The 15,546-nt window shown below is 55.4% G+C and overlaps 1 protein-coding gene across 1 annotated transcript in view; it reads left to right on the plus strand.

Moving 5' to 3' along the window:
• The window catches only part of RYR1 (ryanodine receptor 1), a 106,432-nt gene that overhangs the window by 46,361 nt on the left and 44,525 nt on the right, over positions 1–15,546 (plus strand). Inside the window, exons 48-69 of the mRNA XM_037517859.2 lie at positions 949–1,169; positions 1,255–1,345; positions 2,239–2,379; positions 2,765–2,928; positions 3,042–3,120; positions 3,362–3,451; positions 4,770–4,910; positions 5,231–5,305; positions 5,407–5,482; positions 6,415–6,538; positions 6,940–7,055; positions 8,036–8,103; positions 8,202–8,323; positions 8,793–8,842; positions 9,200–9,260; positions 9,375–9,613; positions 11,758–11,839; positions 12,319–12,449; positions 12,634–12,966; positions 13,712–13,952; positions 14,694–14,781; positions 14,879–14,971. Of these exons, the coding sequence (XP_037373756.1) occupies positions 949–1,169; positions 1,255–1,345; positions 2,239–2,379; positions 2,765–2,928; positions 3,042–3,120; positions 3,362–3,451; positions 4,770–4,910; positions 5,231–5,305; positions 5,407–5,482; positions 6,415–6,538; positions 6,940–7,055; positions 8,036–8,103; positions 8,202–8,323; positions 8,793–8,842; positions 9,200–9,260; positions 9,375–9,613; positions 11,758–11,839; positions 12,319–12,449; positions 12,634–12,966; positions 13,712–13,952; positions 14,694–14,781; positions 14,879–14,971 (2,826 nt within the window). The remainder of the gene's footprint in view (positions 1–948; positions 1,170–1,254; positions 1,346–2,238; positions 2,380–2,764; positions 2,929–3,041; positions 3,121–3,361; positions 3,452–4,769; positions 4,911–5,230; positions 5,306–5,406; positions 5,483–6,414; positions 6,539–6,939; positions 7,056–8,035; positions 8,104–8,201; positions 8,324–8,792; positions 8,843–9,199; positions 9,261–9,374; positions 9,614–11,757; positions 11,840–12,318; positions 12,450–12,633; positions 12,967–13,711; positions 13,953–14,693; positions 14,782–14,878; positions 14,972–15,546) is intronic.

The raw sequence follows: 15,546 nt of genomic DNA on the forward strand, positions 1-15,546 counted from the left end.
GGGAGTTGGTGAGAGGATTCACCAGAGACAGAGTAGGGAGCAGAACAGGCGCATCCACTGGAATACCCTGCTGAGGGGAGCAGCGGGCGAGGCAGGAGAGGTCTGCTGTGCCATGTGGGTAGCTCCCTGGCTGGGGATCGAACTCGTGCTGCAGTGCTGCCGATAGCTTCATAGTGCTGAGACTTAACCCCTTGCACCACCAGGGAGGCCCGGAAGCTCTTCTTAAGGTGTCAGCTGGGAAAGGGAGCCCTGAAACTTTAATCCATAACCACAGTTTATCACAAGTACAGGGGGCAGAGGAACAAGTTAACTGACACCACTAGGAAGCAACCAGTCAAAGCCCAGATGTAGGCAGTTCCTCTGGACAAATCACCCAGTTTCTCCAGTCAATAAATAGTATTAAGGGTGAGGGCAGGAGGGAGGAAAAGGGACAGGCGCAGAAGAAAAAAACCTAAGACCTGTCAGCCAAATAGAGTATGCTGCGCCCTGATCCAAACAATCCCAGCTAAATGCACGGCGATGTTTGAACGATTGGAGAAAGCAGAGGGTGAACATTCAGTGTTAACTGTTAGGTGCCATGATGGCTGCACATGTGTCCATTGGAAATACTGGTCTGAATGGAGATAACATATTTAAACATCCCTGGACAGAATGGTATATGGCTGGGGATGGGGTGTGCATGAAAATATTACAGAAAAAGAAAAGAGATTTAGAGAGGAAGGGTGGATGGTGGCAGAACAGTCTCGTGTCTAGGAGGGTTTACAAACTGGCTCCTGCACTTTGGAGGGGGTGTGAGATTTTGCATAGCCTAAAGTAATAAAGGCTGAGTCCCATGGGTCAGCATAGGGGGAAAGATCAGAAGCTTGGATTGTTTATTCAGAATTATGCAGGGCAGAAGCAGCCCTGAGAGCTCCCCCAGAGTCCTGACATCCCCACCCTGCGCCCCAGGCCACTTTCAGCACCACGGAGATGGCGCTGGCGCTGAACCGCTACCTGTGCCTGGCTGTGCTGCCGCTCATCACCAAGTGTGCGCCCCTGTTCGCGGGCACGGAGCACCGCGCCATCATGGTGGACTCCATGCTGCACACGGTGTACCGCCTGTCCCGCGGCCGCTCGCTCACCAAGGCGCAGCGCGATGTCATTGAGGACTGCCTCATGGCGCTCTGCAGGTGGGCGGGGCCCCGGGCGTGGGTGGGGCCCTAGGGTAGGCGGGCCTCCAGGTGAGCCGCCGCCTCCTGGTGCCTGTCCCCGCAGGTACATCCGCCCGTCCATGCTGCAGCACCTGCTGCGCCGCCTGGTGTTCGACGTGCCCATCCTGAACGAGTTTGCCAAGATGCCCCTCAAGGTGAGTCAAACCCTGGTCAGAGTGTTTGGGCTGTGAGGTCATTTGTATCTCACTGGGCCTCCCAGTTAACCTGGAAAAGTGAGTCCTGCGTCCCCATAGCAACCATTTTAGCATTCTAATTTGCATACTAGGATTCCCAGGACGTTCACTCTGCGTCATTGGTGCCGCTAATACTCCCTAATTAGCGTTTCATTTGCCTAACAGTATGCCAGCCCTTGCAGAATTATCATATATTTGCATGGGGCACACCACTTTCTCAATTAAATGCTTATCCTCATGTCCAGACCACCAGTCTTCCCCTATTCAAATGAGAGCCTTTATTTGAATAAACAGTGCCGCAGCTACTCTGAATATTTGCACACTGTCTCTCCTGTTATTTTTTAATTTGCGTGCTAATTTGCATATGGAATAGCCCCAGCTCAGATATCTTGACTAGACTACTTTGCATAATACATCTAAATCAGCCCCAATTTGCATATTGGACGTGGAGGTCCCATTCCTAATTACCATACATTTGCATGGGGTGTTGCCCATGTTTCTGTTTGGCATGGTAATTCACATAAACGAAAATCACTCCACCCATATGTCCATTTCCACACCAACCTGCCTGTGAATTAACATTAGCATACTTATTTGCGTAAACCAACACCAGACGAACCCAGCGCTGGATGAAAGCCCATCCTGACTCTAAATAGAATGTTAAATTTGCATAATGAACAGCCACAGACTGCTCCCCAATAGCATGCTGGTTTCCTTATTAGCATATAATTTGCATAACCCACACATTTCTCATTTAAAATTACTGGAACCCCTGGGCATCCCTGGACTTTCATTTGCCTGCCACCTGCTGTGTCCCCCCCCTCATTGTGTGTCCCCCTGTGGCTCCCACCCAGCTCCTCACCAACCACTACGAGCGCTGTTGGAAATACTACTGCCTCCCCACCGGCTGGGCTAGCTTCGGGGTCACCTCGGAGGAGGAGCTACATCTCACCCGCAAGCTCTTCTGGGGCATTTTTGACTCCCTGGCGCATAAGGTCTGGATGCCTGCGGGGATCCATGAAAGGATCCTGTCTGGAGGGTTTGCGGCCCAAAGTTGGGGAACCAGACTGAAATCCCCAAACTTGAGGTTTCAAGAAGGGAGGCAGTTCTGCAGGTTTGAGTCCACGCGAGTCTGAGTTGGTCTCTGGGGTGGGTGTTCTAGAAGAGGGGATTAGCCCTCCCTTTGTGGCTCAGAGAGGGCAGTCCTGGGGTTCTAGTTAGTTCTGAGGCTTTGGTCTCAGGGAAAGGGACCATAATCCATGTTTGGGGATCAGAAAGATGGGTTAGTTATTGGAGGGGTGAGTTTTCAGGTCCCGATACTCTGGGATTTGAAGGCTCAGACAGACCAGTAATGACCACCTCCACCCCTGACATCCCCAGAAATATGACCCAGAGCTGTACCGCATGGCCATGCCCTGCCTGTGTGCCATCGCAGGGGCCCTGCCCCCAGATTACGTAGACGCCTCGTACTCATCCAAGGCGGAGAAAAAGGCCACCGTGGATGCGGAAGGCAACTTTGATCCTAGGCCTGTGGAGACCCTCAAGTGAGGCCTGGATTGGGGGCGGGTTGGGGCCTGGGGGCTGGGAGAGGGAATAGGCTTCAGAGGTGGAAGGAGGGGCCAGCCCCAAAATCTGCCACCCCGGTCTCCCCTAACAGTGTGATCATCCCAGAGAAGCTTGACTCCTTCATCAACAAGTTCTCGGAATACACACACGAGAAATGGGCCTTTGACAAGGTTGGCATCAGGGTCGCCCCCTTCCCCAGGAATCCCCTCTCCTGCTGGCCTTGCTCAGGACCCCAGCTTTCCACTGGACCCATGTCTTCCCTGAGGCCCATATTTCCCTGGGATGTGCAGCCTTCTCTGGAGCCCTCCATCCCTCCTGAATCCCCCTGAGTGGCCCCCTGGCTGCTGTCTACCCCTCATCCTGCCCCACCCCCTGTGGCACTGCCTCCACCTGTGCCCTCTCCACCTGCAGATCCAGAACAGCTGGTCTTACGGAGAGAACATAGATGAGGAGCTGAAGACGCACCCCATGCTGAGGCCTTACAAGACCTTTTCAGAGAAGGTGACAAGCTTTGGGGCCCAATGTTGAAGGTCCAACATGAAACCTCCAAATCTGGGGGTTCAAGGAGGGAGTGAGTCTCAGGGAAATAGAAGAAAGTTGTTATGGTGATGACATAGGCTGCGTAGGTAAAGTGCCCAGCATCATACATGGAATTTTGGGGTTCTTGTTTTGTTTACAACATTATTTCTTTTAGGGTTATATGTTCAAGCCTCTATAAGTGTATATTTTCACACCATGCCCACTACCAATGCCCCAATAATCCTCCACCATGCTCCCCTGGGCCCCTCCATTCTATCCTCTGAACCATCACCTTCCCCTTCTGGGGCCTCAGTTTTGCAGTCAGATTTCTAGGGTTTGTCATTGGCTTGGTTTTGTGTGACCCTTTGTTTTGTTCCTCTGCGTCCTACATATAACTGGTATTTGTCTTTCTCCTTCTGACTTATTTCTCTCAGCATTATCCTCTTCAGTTCCATCCACATACATGGAACTTCTGCCCCTTCTTCCTCCTCCTCAAGCCTTAATGGACCCTCACAGAGGAACTCAATTCTGTGTATAATTCTGGAAGGGCTGAGGGTGGTTTGGCTGTGATATTGGATTCTTATGATCTGTTCTACCTTTAATACAGCACAGAGTAGAAAGAAAGGTTGATAGAAAGCATCCCTCAGAAGGGTTTGATTTCCCTCATTTGTCAAGGTAGCTTTAATAAAAACTTTAAAGGGTGAAAGAGAAATTTCCAGGAAAGAACCAAATGGCCCAGAAGGAGATTCATGATTCTGGGAAATCTCAAATACAGGGTCAGAGATTTCCAATGAGGAGGTAAGAAATCTAGAGACAGCTTGAAATGCCAAGCCCTCCACTCTGTTTGAGATGACGGACAGAGTGAGTTAGCACAGCTGGAGTCAGCTCTGAAAGACACCAAAGACAATAACCAAATAAGGAGGCAGCTTCACTGGCTGACTCTAGCTGGATCTGTGGGTTAGGCCTCCCTGTCACTGCACTTGGCCTTCCCTTAAACTTGGGGCCTCCTCTAGACCCCCACTTCTGAGTGTCCCTTCTCTGGGGAGTGAGAGAGATTGGGTTTGATTCCTTGGCTGTACAGCTTCTCTGAGTCCCTTGTGAAGTGTGATGATGAGAATTTATTTAGGAGGTTCCATTACAGAGCAGTTAAGAGACCTGTGTTTGAATCCCGACTGGATCACTTCCTGGCCACGGTTTTCCCTGTCCCGGAACACTGGAGGCCAATGAGCGCGATGGGGCTCCCACCTCCACCTCCCCGTCACTTTGCTCCACCAACTCCCCACCCTCCTGTCTATCCCAGGATAAAGAAATATACCGCTGGCCCATCAAGGAGTCCTTGAAGGCCATGATCGCCTGGGAGTGGACCATAGAGAAGGCCAGGGAGGGGGAGGATGACAAGACAGAGAAGAAGAAAACGCGGAAGATCTCCCAGAGTGCCCAGGTGGGGTGGGGCAGGAGCATGGCCGGGAGGGGTGGAGGTGGGTCACCGGGGACTGGAGTCAAGGGAGGAAGGTGGGGTCAGAAAACTGGGAGGCCTGGAGCCAAAGCGGGGTGGTGGGGGGAGCTGAGCAGTCTGGGAAGGAGGGGGCTTGGAGGTCGACCCTGCACAGGGCAGAGGGGGAACGAGGGGGTGGCTTAGAGACAGGGCCTTAAGGAGAGGACCCAGGAAAAGGGTCCAGGGCCAGATGGGGGGGGGTATAATTGGGTTGGTCCCTGGGAACCTCTCCACCCCCCACCCCCAACTCTCCCTTGTCCTTCCAGACCTATGACCCCCGAGAAGGCTACAACCCCCAACCCCCAGACCTCAGCGGGGTGACCCTTTCCCGGGAGTTGCAGGTGAGACGCCAGATCCTTTATTTGGGGGCATGGTGCCCGTTAGTGGGGGGAGGCATCCTCGGAATCTGGGTCTTGATTCTTTATATAACCCCCCCTCCCAGGCTATGGCGGAACAACTGGCGGAAAATTACCACAACACGTGGGGGCGCAAAAAGAAGCAGGAGCTGGAGGCCAAGGGTGAGAGCGTGCCTTGTCTGTCCACACACACCTCCCCATTCTCCACAGCCCCCCAGGCATAGGCTCCCGAGTTTTTTTTTTTTTTTTTTTAGTGGAGTCTTTTTTTTTTTTTTTAATAGAGGCATGTTTTATTTATTTATTTATTTATTTGTTTGTTTGCTTGTTCGTTTATACAAGCACTGGGTACAGTCAGAAGCGCGGGAGGGTAAGAGAATTCACCAGAGCCAGAGCAGGGAGCAGAGCAGGCAGAAGGACTGAAGTACACTGCTGAGGGGAGCAGCGGGCGGCAGGAGAGGTCTGCGCGCCATGTGGGACCCTCCTCTGGTGGCCGGGGAGCAGCCGGGGATCGAACCGGAGCCGCAGAGGCCGCGGGCAGCTTCGCAACCCAGCGCTCAACCGCTGCGCCACCGGGGAGGCCCTTGTTTTTTTTTTTTTAAAGATTTATTTATTTATTTACTTCTTTATACAAGCACTGGGTACAGTCAGAAGCACGGGAGGGTGAGATAATTCACCAGAGCCAGAGTGGGGAGCAGAATAGGCAGAAGGACTGAAAACACTGCTGAGGGGAGCAGCGGGTGGCAGGAGAGGTCTGTGTGCCATGTGGGACCCTCCTCCAGTGGCCGGGGATCGAACTGGTGCTGCAGAGGCTGCGGGCAGCTTTGCAGCCCAGTGCTTATCCAAGGGGCCACCAGGGGAGACCCAGGCTCCTGAGTTTTAAGGTTAGGATTGTGAGTGGCTTTGAGCCATTGCTTCCATCCTCTGGAACCGTCTGCATCTGTTGCAGACAGAAACAGCATAAGGCAGTGGCCTTGGTTATTCTTATCTCCGTCTTTATCACTATAATAATGCACGCCCTCAGCCGCAGGAGCCCCTTGAGTGGGAGTGACCTCGCCCCCTCCTCCAGCCCCCTGATCTAGTCTCTGCCGACCCAGGTGGTGGGACGCATCCCCTGCTGGTTCCCTACGACACACTCACGGCCAAGGAGAAAGCACGGGATCGAGAGAAGGCCCAGGAGCTGCTGAAGTTCCTGCAGATGAACGGCTACGCGGTCACCAGGTAGCTGGCCAGGGCCGGGCCTGGGAGCCACAGGGGACTGGGCAGGGCAAAAGCCGTGAGCTGCCGGGGGGGGGGGGGGGGTATCGGAGGCGGGGCCAGGGCAGGGGCTTTATGAGAACTGGGTGAGGAGAAGAGGTCAGAGGTGCTAAAGGGCTGGGGTCTAGATGGAGGCAGAGCCCAGATGCTAGAGTGTGGGTTCTGGGAAAGGAGGTGGGGCTAAAGGGGTGGGGCCTGGCTAAAGGGGTGGGGTCAGAAAAGGGAGGCGCTAAGGGGGTGGGCCAGGGAGCTCAGGCAGGTGCAGGGAGGAGCTGGCAATTCCAGGGGTGCTGGGGAGTCTGGTAAAGGCAGGACCTGGGGGCACGGTGCGTCTGGGTGACCCCACCGTCGGCCTGTCCATACAGAGGCCTGAAGGACATGGAGCTGGACACGTCTTCCATCGAGAAAAGGTTCGCCTTTGGCTTCCTGCAGCAGTTGCTACGCTGGATGGACATTTCCCAGGAGTTCATTGCCCACCTGGGTAGGGAGAAGGCCCTCCCCACGCCCTTCCCACCTGTGGGGTTTCACCCAGGGGCCCAGCCCATGCATTTCTCCTTCCCTCCCCTTGTTTCATAAATGTGCCAGACACGTTCTAGGCGTTGAGAGCAGGCAGCGAATAAGATAAAGAGGCCTGTCCGCCTGCAGCTTCCACTCCTGGGTCAATCATTGCCATAAATAACTAAATCTGAAGTGCCAGAAGGTGATTAGCATCAGGGAAGAAGACGACACTAGAGCCAGCAAGGATTGTGGGGCGGTGGGACCAGTTAAAAGCCTTCTGGTTGTTGTTTTTTTTTAAGATTTATTTATTTATTCATACAAGAACTGGGGTGCAGGCCAGAGGTGCGGGGGGTGAGAGGATTCACCAGAGACAGAGTTGGGGGCAGAACAGGTGGATCCACTGAAGTACACTGCTGAGGGGAGCAACGGGCGAGACAGGAGAGGTCTGCTGCGCCATGTGGGTTGCTCCCTTGCTGGCCGGGATCGAACTCATGCTGCAGAGGTTGCCGACAGCTTCATGGGTTAGATCTTAACCCCTTGCACCTCCAGGGAGGCCCCTGAAATTTATTTTCATTTTAAAATTAACTCTCTTCTCTCATAACTTCTTGTTCCACTGGCTCATTCATTAATTTATTCCATCTTTACTCAATGCCAGGAACAGAATTTCAGGAAGAAAAGGGCTTGTAGTAGGTGAGGACGGGAATGTTCCATGGCCTTATTCCATCCTAGAGTATTCAACCCCCAATTCAGCTTCAGGGAGGGTTTGATCAAGGAGTAGAGACGTCACATGAAAGGTCAGGGGGAGAGGTTGACCTCAAAGCCAACAGAGATGAAATCATACCAAACATTTATCTCCCATCATTTTCTAACTCTTGCCCCAGAATCCTTCCCTCATCAGAATACCCCAACCCCTCAGCTTTGAACCCCCTATGACCTTTATTTGCATCCCCCCTCCACCCCCAGAGGCTGTGGTCAGCAGTGGGCGAGTGGAAAAGTCCCCGCATGAACAGGAGATCAAATTCTTTGCTAAGGTGAGAAGTAGGCTAACAACTGGAGGGTCCTGGGGACTGGGTGAGCGGTTCCCCGATCCTTCACCCAGCCCCCCTCACCTCTCCCCCGCCCTCCCCAGATCCTGCTCCCTTTGATCAACCAGTACTTCACCAACCACTGCCTCTATTTCCTGTCCACTCCGGCCAAAGTGCTGGGCAGTGGTGGCCATGCCTCCAACAAGGAGAAGGAAATGATCACCAGGTACACTGCCCCGTGTACCTCTGACCCAGCCCCCTGACCTCACAGGGTTGTAATCCTGCACCCTTTACTCCCAGCCTCAGCCCTTGGGTGCTCAATCCTGGGGGCTGATCACTACCTGCAGAGGTGACTGAAGGGCGAGGGGGTTGCCATCCTGGTGTGTTCGGGGCAGAGGCGTGCCCTAGAACATGGGGCTTCAGGCAAACTGGGACAAATTGGCCCCCCTGTCAGAGAGGCAGGCCACCCCCCACCCCGGAATCCCTGTTACTGTCTGATCTTCAGCTTGCTCCCTGCACCCCCACCCCTCCTGTCTTCTTCGTTTACTTCCCCACCCTCCTGCCTCCTCCTGACTGTCTCCCATCTTTCTCTCCCTGTCTTCCCTGTCCCTGCCTCCGCTGATGGCGTCACTGCTGTCCTTGTCCCCTTGGTGTCTTTACTCCCTGTTTTTCCTGCCCGGTCCCTTTCTCTTCAGCCTCTTCTGCAAACTCGCTGCTCTTGTCCGTCACCGAGTCTCTCTCTTTGGTAAGTAGCTCTGCTGCCCCGGCCTTTCTTCCTACTCTCGCTTATCCCCAACCCCGCCCTGAAAAAATATGGCCTGGGCTGAACCCTGTTTGAACAACCTTCACTGTATTCTCCCTCTGAACCCGACATGACTGGGGAAGTGCTGGGCCCTGCGCTCATGGAGCCCCAGGCCAGTGAGGGAGACAGACTCTCACCAGTGACAGCCTGAAGGGTCAGGGCTGGGGTACAGAAGCACAGGGCCCTTTGGGAGTCCAGGTAGAGGTGGGCAGGGGTGGGGAGGGCAGGGTTGGGGTGGCTCTGGGGGGAGGTGCATGCTCCCCTGCCCTTCCTTCACCCTGGCCTGTGTTCCTCTCCCAGGGACGGATGCCCCGGCTGTGGTCAACTGTCTCCACATCCTGGCCCGCTCCCTGGATGCCAGGTGGGGTTCGGGGTTGCCCATTCCCCCCACCCCAGCTTCTGTTCTCTAAGACTTTCCGAAATCTAGATTCTTGGGTTCTAGAGCTGATGTGGCCCCCCCCTACCCCCCCACCAGGACGGTGATGAAGTCAGGCCCGGAGATCGTGAAGGCTGGTCTCCGCTCCTTCTTCGAGAGTGCCTCTGAGGACATTGAGAAGATGGTGGAGAACCTGAGGCTAGGCAAGGTGTCCCAGGCGCGCACGCAAGTGAAGGGTGTGGGCCAGAACCTCACCTACACCACCGTCGCCCTGCTGCCCGTGATCACCACGCTCTTCCAGCACATCGCCCAGCACCAGTTTGGAGATGACGTCATCTGTAAGGGCTCCTAACCCTGAGGGCAGAGTTCAGGGTGGGGTGGGGACAACATCCCCCTGCATGTAGGATCCTTAGGCGGCTGGGCATGTGGCTTATTGCCGAAAGCCAAGCGCGCATTCAGAACATCGGTAGGTGACTTATGAATTAACCAGGATGTGTTCAGCAACTCTAACTGCAGACCCTGCATCACTGTAGCTTAAACAAGACAGAGGTATGTTTCTTTCTCAGTTAACCATTCCCCTGTGAGTGGATCATTGTGGCGGAAGCCCAGGTTCTCGCCATCTTGTGGCTCTGCCATCTCTGGAACATGGTCTTTATCGGCATGGCCCAAGAGGGTACAGCGTTCCACCCTCATGCTGGCCAGTAGGAAGGAGAAAAAGCAAAGCGGACACTGCAGTTCCTTTTAAGGAACAGCCTAGAATTGGCCTGCACCACCGCTGCTCACACCCATCCCATTGGCCAGACTTTAGCACAAGGCCACATGTCACCCGAGGGAGGCTGGGAAAGTAGCCTTGATTCTGGAAGGGAGTGTGTCCTGCTAAATGTTAGTGCTCTATTGCTAGGAAAAGGAGTGAAAAGATAAAAGCAGATATTGGGAGTCAATTAGTAGTGTCAGCTGGGTTCATCCTGCCAGCTGGCATGCCTAGGTGTGGCCAGGCTGGGCTCTGGTGACATCGCGCACTAGGGTGTGACATACTGTCGTTAGTGAGACACAAGCAAGGTGAAACGCCTGTGGGTGGCATGACATTGTGTGTTCAGGTCCTGAAAAGTCCTTCCAAGATGTGACCTGGGGTGCGGTGGAGCTGGGGAAGGATGAAGGGGGGTCATTGGGGGGGGTCCAGTGGGAGAGGCTCAGGAGGCCAAGGAGATGGGCCATGGCGGGAGGTGTCCCGAGTGAGCCCCAGGACTCTGGCTGGGGACAGGGCATCCAGGATGGGCTACAGGGCCTTGGGCTGTGTGGCAGAGAGAGTGGAGCCAGCTCCCAGCTCACGGCTTATTTGAAATCAGTCAGAAGAGTAACAGGTAGATGGGGTTCCTCCCTGGCTCCACCTTTCCACTTACTATGAAAATTTAAAAGTGCACAGAAAAGTCAAAAGAAGAAAAAGGCTAACAGTTTGCCCCATGTGCCTCCCCTTTTACTTTGTGGGGAAAATCTGAACATGAATTGCACACCCCGCCCTCACTCCACATTTCCTGGGGTCGCTGCCTTGTCTCTCCTGCACACACCATCACACCAACCTGACACACTGCAGCTCTCCCCGTGAACCCCAGAATGTCTCTGATTTAAAAATAATGATAATAATAATGAGACTCCAGTTAGTTGCTGTGTCTCTGGAGGTTCCCTTCAGTCTAGAAGAGCCCCCTCCCCTCTTTCTGCCTCAGGACATTTGTGAAACTGATGAGGTTCTTAACCCTACCTTCTGGGGGTATGTGTATGTGTGGTCGGGGGGGATGTGATGACCTAAAGTTGTAGTCACGATTGCACGAGTGTTTGTTTGCATATTTCCGGAGACAGCGTCTGTTGCTGTCATCAGAGAGACCCCGGACCCCTCTCCCAGGAAAGGACAGCCAGCCTTTTTTTTTTTTTTTAAGGTTTATTTATTTATGCATACAAGAGCTGGGGTACAGGCCAGTAGTGCAGGGGCGGGAAGCAGTGAGAGGATTCACCAGAGACAGAGTGGGGTGCAGAACAGGCAGACTGATTGAAATACCCTCCTGAGGGGAGCAATGGGCCAGACAGGAGAGGTCTGCTGCGCCATGTGGGTCAGCTCCCTGGCTGGGGATTGAACTCGTGCTGCAGTGGCTGTGGATAGCTTCATAGTGCTGTGTTTAACCCCTTGCACCACCAGGGAGGCCCAGCCAGCCTTTCTTGAATACCTGCTGGGTGCCGTGCCAGTTGCCCTCTGAGTATTAATTCCTCTGATCCTGCCAAAAACCCCATGAGGAAATATTATAATTGTCCCCACTTTACAGACAGGGAAACTGAGGCTGAGAGAGTTGTGACTTGCTCAAATCATACAACTAGCAAATGGCAGGCTGGCTCTCAGCCTGGCTGCTCTGCTCTGTTTGGACGTGGGGGGATGGGAGATGTTGGTGTGGGTGCATCTCTGACCCTCGCCCTTCTTTCTCCCCCCCCCCCCCAGTGGATGATGTCCAGGTCTCTTGCTACCGAACGCTGTGCAGTATCTACTCTCTGGGAACCACCAGGAACCCTTATGTGGAAAAGTAAGGAGAGAGAGCAATAGTTTGGGGCTTGAGATGGTCTTATGGGGACTTGGGGGGGGAGCAACAGGAGGTGGGCAAGGGAGCTGTTCCAGGCCTTCAACAACAGTCAAGCACGTGCGGCAGCTGCAGTCCCCCAATGTGGCCGCGTGAGGGCACTCAAGGGAAGGCCAGCAAAGGCAGGCGGAGCGCCTCCAGGCCAGGGATGAGTTGAGGGGTGTCAGGGTGGGCCCCAGACACTTGTTGGCCAGGATGCCTAGTTTCTCTTTGATGGGGAACGAGCTTGCCCTGGCAGGGGACACACGTAAATGAGGGCGGGACAGGGACAGTGGTCACCCATGGATGAGAGAGCACTTGGAAGCTGGGAAAAGGCCACACCGGTGCCCACAGATGAATGGCAGCTCTGCTCCAAAGGGTTTTGGGGAGAGGCACTTCCATGGAGGACAGCGTGGCGTGGACGCTGAGCACAGCCCCCCTTCCAGGTTGCGGCCAGCCCTCGGGGAGTGCCTGGCCTGCCTGGCGGCGGCCATGCCAGTGGCATTCCTGGAGCCTGAGCTGAACGAGTATAACGCCTGCTCCGTGTACACCACCAAGTCTCCCCGGGAGCGAGCCAGTGAGTTGTGTGCGGCCAGGGCAGCTGCACCCAGGGGAGAGCCCGCGTTGGAGGCAGTGTGACCCAATCTGAGGTTTTCTCTCAGGATTCCAGCTTCCCCAGATGGGGAATTCCAGTTTGTGGGGCAGACACTGGGGCCTGGGGGCGATGGGTTGCCACGCTCTGATGCCTCCCTGCACCCCAGTTCTGGGGCTCCCCAACAGTGTGGAGGAGATGTGCCCTGACATCCCGGTGCTGGAACGGCTCATGGCAGACATCGGGGTGCTGGCCGAGTCGGGGGCCCGCTACACGGAGATGCCCCACGTCATTGAGATCACGCTGCCCATGCTGTGCAGCTACCTGCCCCGCTGGTGGGAGCGTGGGCCCGAGGCCCCCCCACCAGCCCTGCCTGCCGGGGCGCCCCCACCCTGCACGGCTGTCACCTCCAACCACCTCAACTCCCTGCTGGGGAATATCCTGAGGATCATCGTCAACAACCTAGGCATCGACGAGGCCACGTGGATGAAGCGGCTCGCAGGTGCGTCTGTGGGGTCTGGGCTCCTGAGGGCAGGTCCAGTGTCCTGGGGCTCAGAGGGAGACTCCATGGTCTCCTGGGAGCTGGGAGGAGTCAGTGTCTCAAGGAGTCGCTGTAGATCAGAACCTCAGGCTCTGAGGGTGGGAGTGGATGGACGGTCCAGAGAATCTGGCAGACTGGACCCAGAATTTCTGGAACCTTGGGGAGGATTCAGTCAGGGTAGGCTGGATTAGAAGCCTGAGTTCGTGATACAAAGGGTCAGAACAAGGGTGAGGTCAGCATCCCCGATATGGACAGTTAGGGTCAGAGGTCAACAAGTGAGTCTTTAAAGGATCAGGACTCCTCGTCCAGAAATCCTATGTCAGGAGTTGGATTTTGGATCAGGCTCAAGTTAAAGATTGGGGCTGAGGTCAGAAGTCAGAGACTGGGGTTAGAAGCTAGAGGCCATGGTCAGAAATCATGCAGTGAGTTAAGTCTGAGTAGGGGCCAGGTCAGAGGTTAAAGACTAGGGCAAGAGGGCATGGACTAGGATAAGACTCAATTGTCAGGGTCAGAGGCTTGTGTCAGGCTAGGGTCAGAGGTCATGTCAAGGGTCAGAGGTCATAGCCTCAAGTCAGGTGTGGCTGAGGTCACTGAGAGTTAGGAGACCCAGGAGTCAGGGCATAGGAGCAGAGGTGGGGTGGGATCAGAGGTCCAGCGCTGGAGTTACAAGCTGGCCCGCAGTGAGTGCCCCCACTTGCTCCTACAGTGTTCGCACAGCCCATCGTGAGCCGGGCACGGCCCGAGCTCCTGCACACACACTTCATCCCCACCATCGGGCGGCTGCGCAAGCGGGCGGGGAAGGTGGTGGCCGAGGAGGAGCAGCTGCGGCTGGAGGCCAAGTCAGAAGCCGAGGAGAGTGAGCTCCTGGTGCGGGATGAGTTCTCCGTGCTCTGCCGGGACCTGTACGCCCTCTACCCGCTGCTCATCCGCTACGTGGACAACAACAGGTCAGCGAGGCCCCGGTGTGGCCCCTACACTCCATTCTCACCTCCAGCTTCCCTGAACCCCAACATAGCATGTTGCCTCCTGACTTGTCATGAACTTCCGGTTCCCGCTCTTCTGCTCCTTGAAACCCCCTGCTTCTGAGCCCCTGTGAGGCATGAGGAGCCCCACTTCCCCTCCAGCACTGTCTGTCCAGGTGTGGGGACAGGGGGTGTCTGAGGCCCAGTGGGGAAGCCACTGCTGCGAGAAGAAAGGAAGATGATGCCGAGGTGACCCACCTCATCTCCCCCAGAAAGCAGGTCTTTGATAGAAAGGCAGGTACCCACCAAGTGCCAGCATCTCCCTAAAACCAGCAGCACAGTTTAAAGAGTCATTCATTGCAGCCTAATCCAGGGAGAGTGAGTAAGTTTCAACTCTAAGTTCCATCCTGGCTGAAAAAGGCTTGAAGGTGACTGCGATTTGGGTGGTGAGGCTGCAGTGTGTTCGCTTTGTGGTGATTCATCCACCGACGCGTCTTTGTATGCGTGTCATTCTGCAATAAAAAGGTTAGCGAGAGAAAAAATTAAAATTAAAAAAAGAAGGGTCATTCAAAGAAAATTTCAATACAGGCTGAATGGCCAGATCCTCCTGGAAAATTCCCTCCCTCCCACTGGAGTCTCCTGGCGCCCCTCCCTCCCCTGAGACCTCTCTGTGTGACCCCCTTCCCTGGCGCCTGCCCCCTCACCGGCCCCTGCCCCTGTCCCCAGGGCGCACTGGCTGACCGAGCCCAACACCAACGCGGAGGAGCTCTTCAGGATGGTGGGCGAGATCTTCATCTACTGGTCCAAGTCCCACGTGAGTCCCCGCCACGGCACCCGCCTCTGCCCAGAAGCCCCAGCCAGAAGACACCCTCCCTCTACCCTGTCTCATCCCCTCCATCACCTCCCCCCAGAACTTTAAGCGTGAGGAGCAGAACTTTGTGGTCCAGAATGAGATCAACAACATGTCTTTTCTGACGGCCGACAACAAGAGCAAAATGGCCAAGGTGGGTGCTTGTTAGAGAGGAGGACTTAGCAGGGGGGGAGGGAGGAGGGAGGAGGGAGAGGAGACCTTCCAGGGCTTCCCTTCCTACTGACCCCTCCTCGCCCAGCAGCCTGCCCGTCTTGGTCACCTCTGCAGCCCAGACAGCAGCCCCTGTGGCCCCACCTCCCTCCTCCCTGACTCCCTCCTCCTCCTGTCTTCTCCTTCCCCTCACCTCTCTCCTCTCCTCCCTCCTCCCCATCTCCCTGACTGTCCTCTTCCCGCTCCATCCTCTCCCGCTTCCTCCTCCTCCTTGCCCTCCTCCGTCCCCCTCCTCCCGCTTCCTCCCAGCTCTCCCTCCTCCCCACTTCCTCCTCCACCTCCCTCTCATCCATCTCTATTTCTGTCCCAGCCATTTCTCTCCTGTGCTCCCTCCCTCTCCCCTGACCCTTCCCAGAAGAGCCCTCTTCAGGGTCCTAGAGAACAAACCCACCCTCCCTGAGTCAAGGTCCGGAAGTGCCCTGCCGGGGGGCACATGGCAGGGTGGGGTGGACGACTGGGGTGTGGCCATCATGGAGTGGCCCGGGGTTGTCTGAGGGA

Source organism: Talpa occidentalis, unplaced genomic scaffold, assembly GCF_014898055.3.
Source record: "Talpa occidentalis isolate TD23 unplaced genomic scaffold, MPIMG_talOcc4v2.1 talOcc4.17, whole genome shotgun sequence".
Lineage (NCBI taxonomy): Eukaryota > Metazoa > Chordata > Mammalia > Eulipotyphla > Talpidae > Talpa > Talpa occidentalis.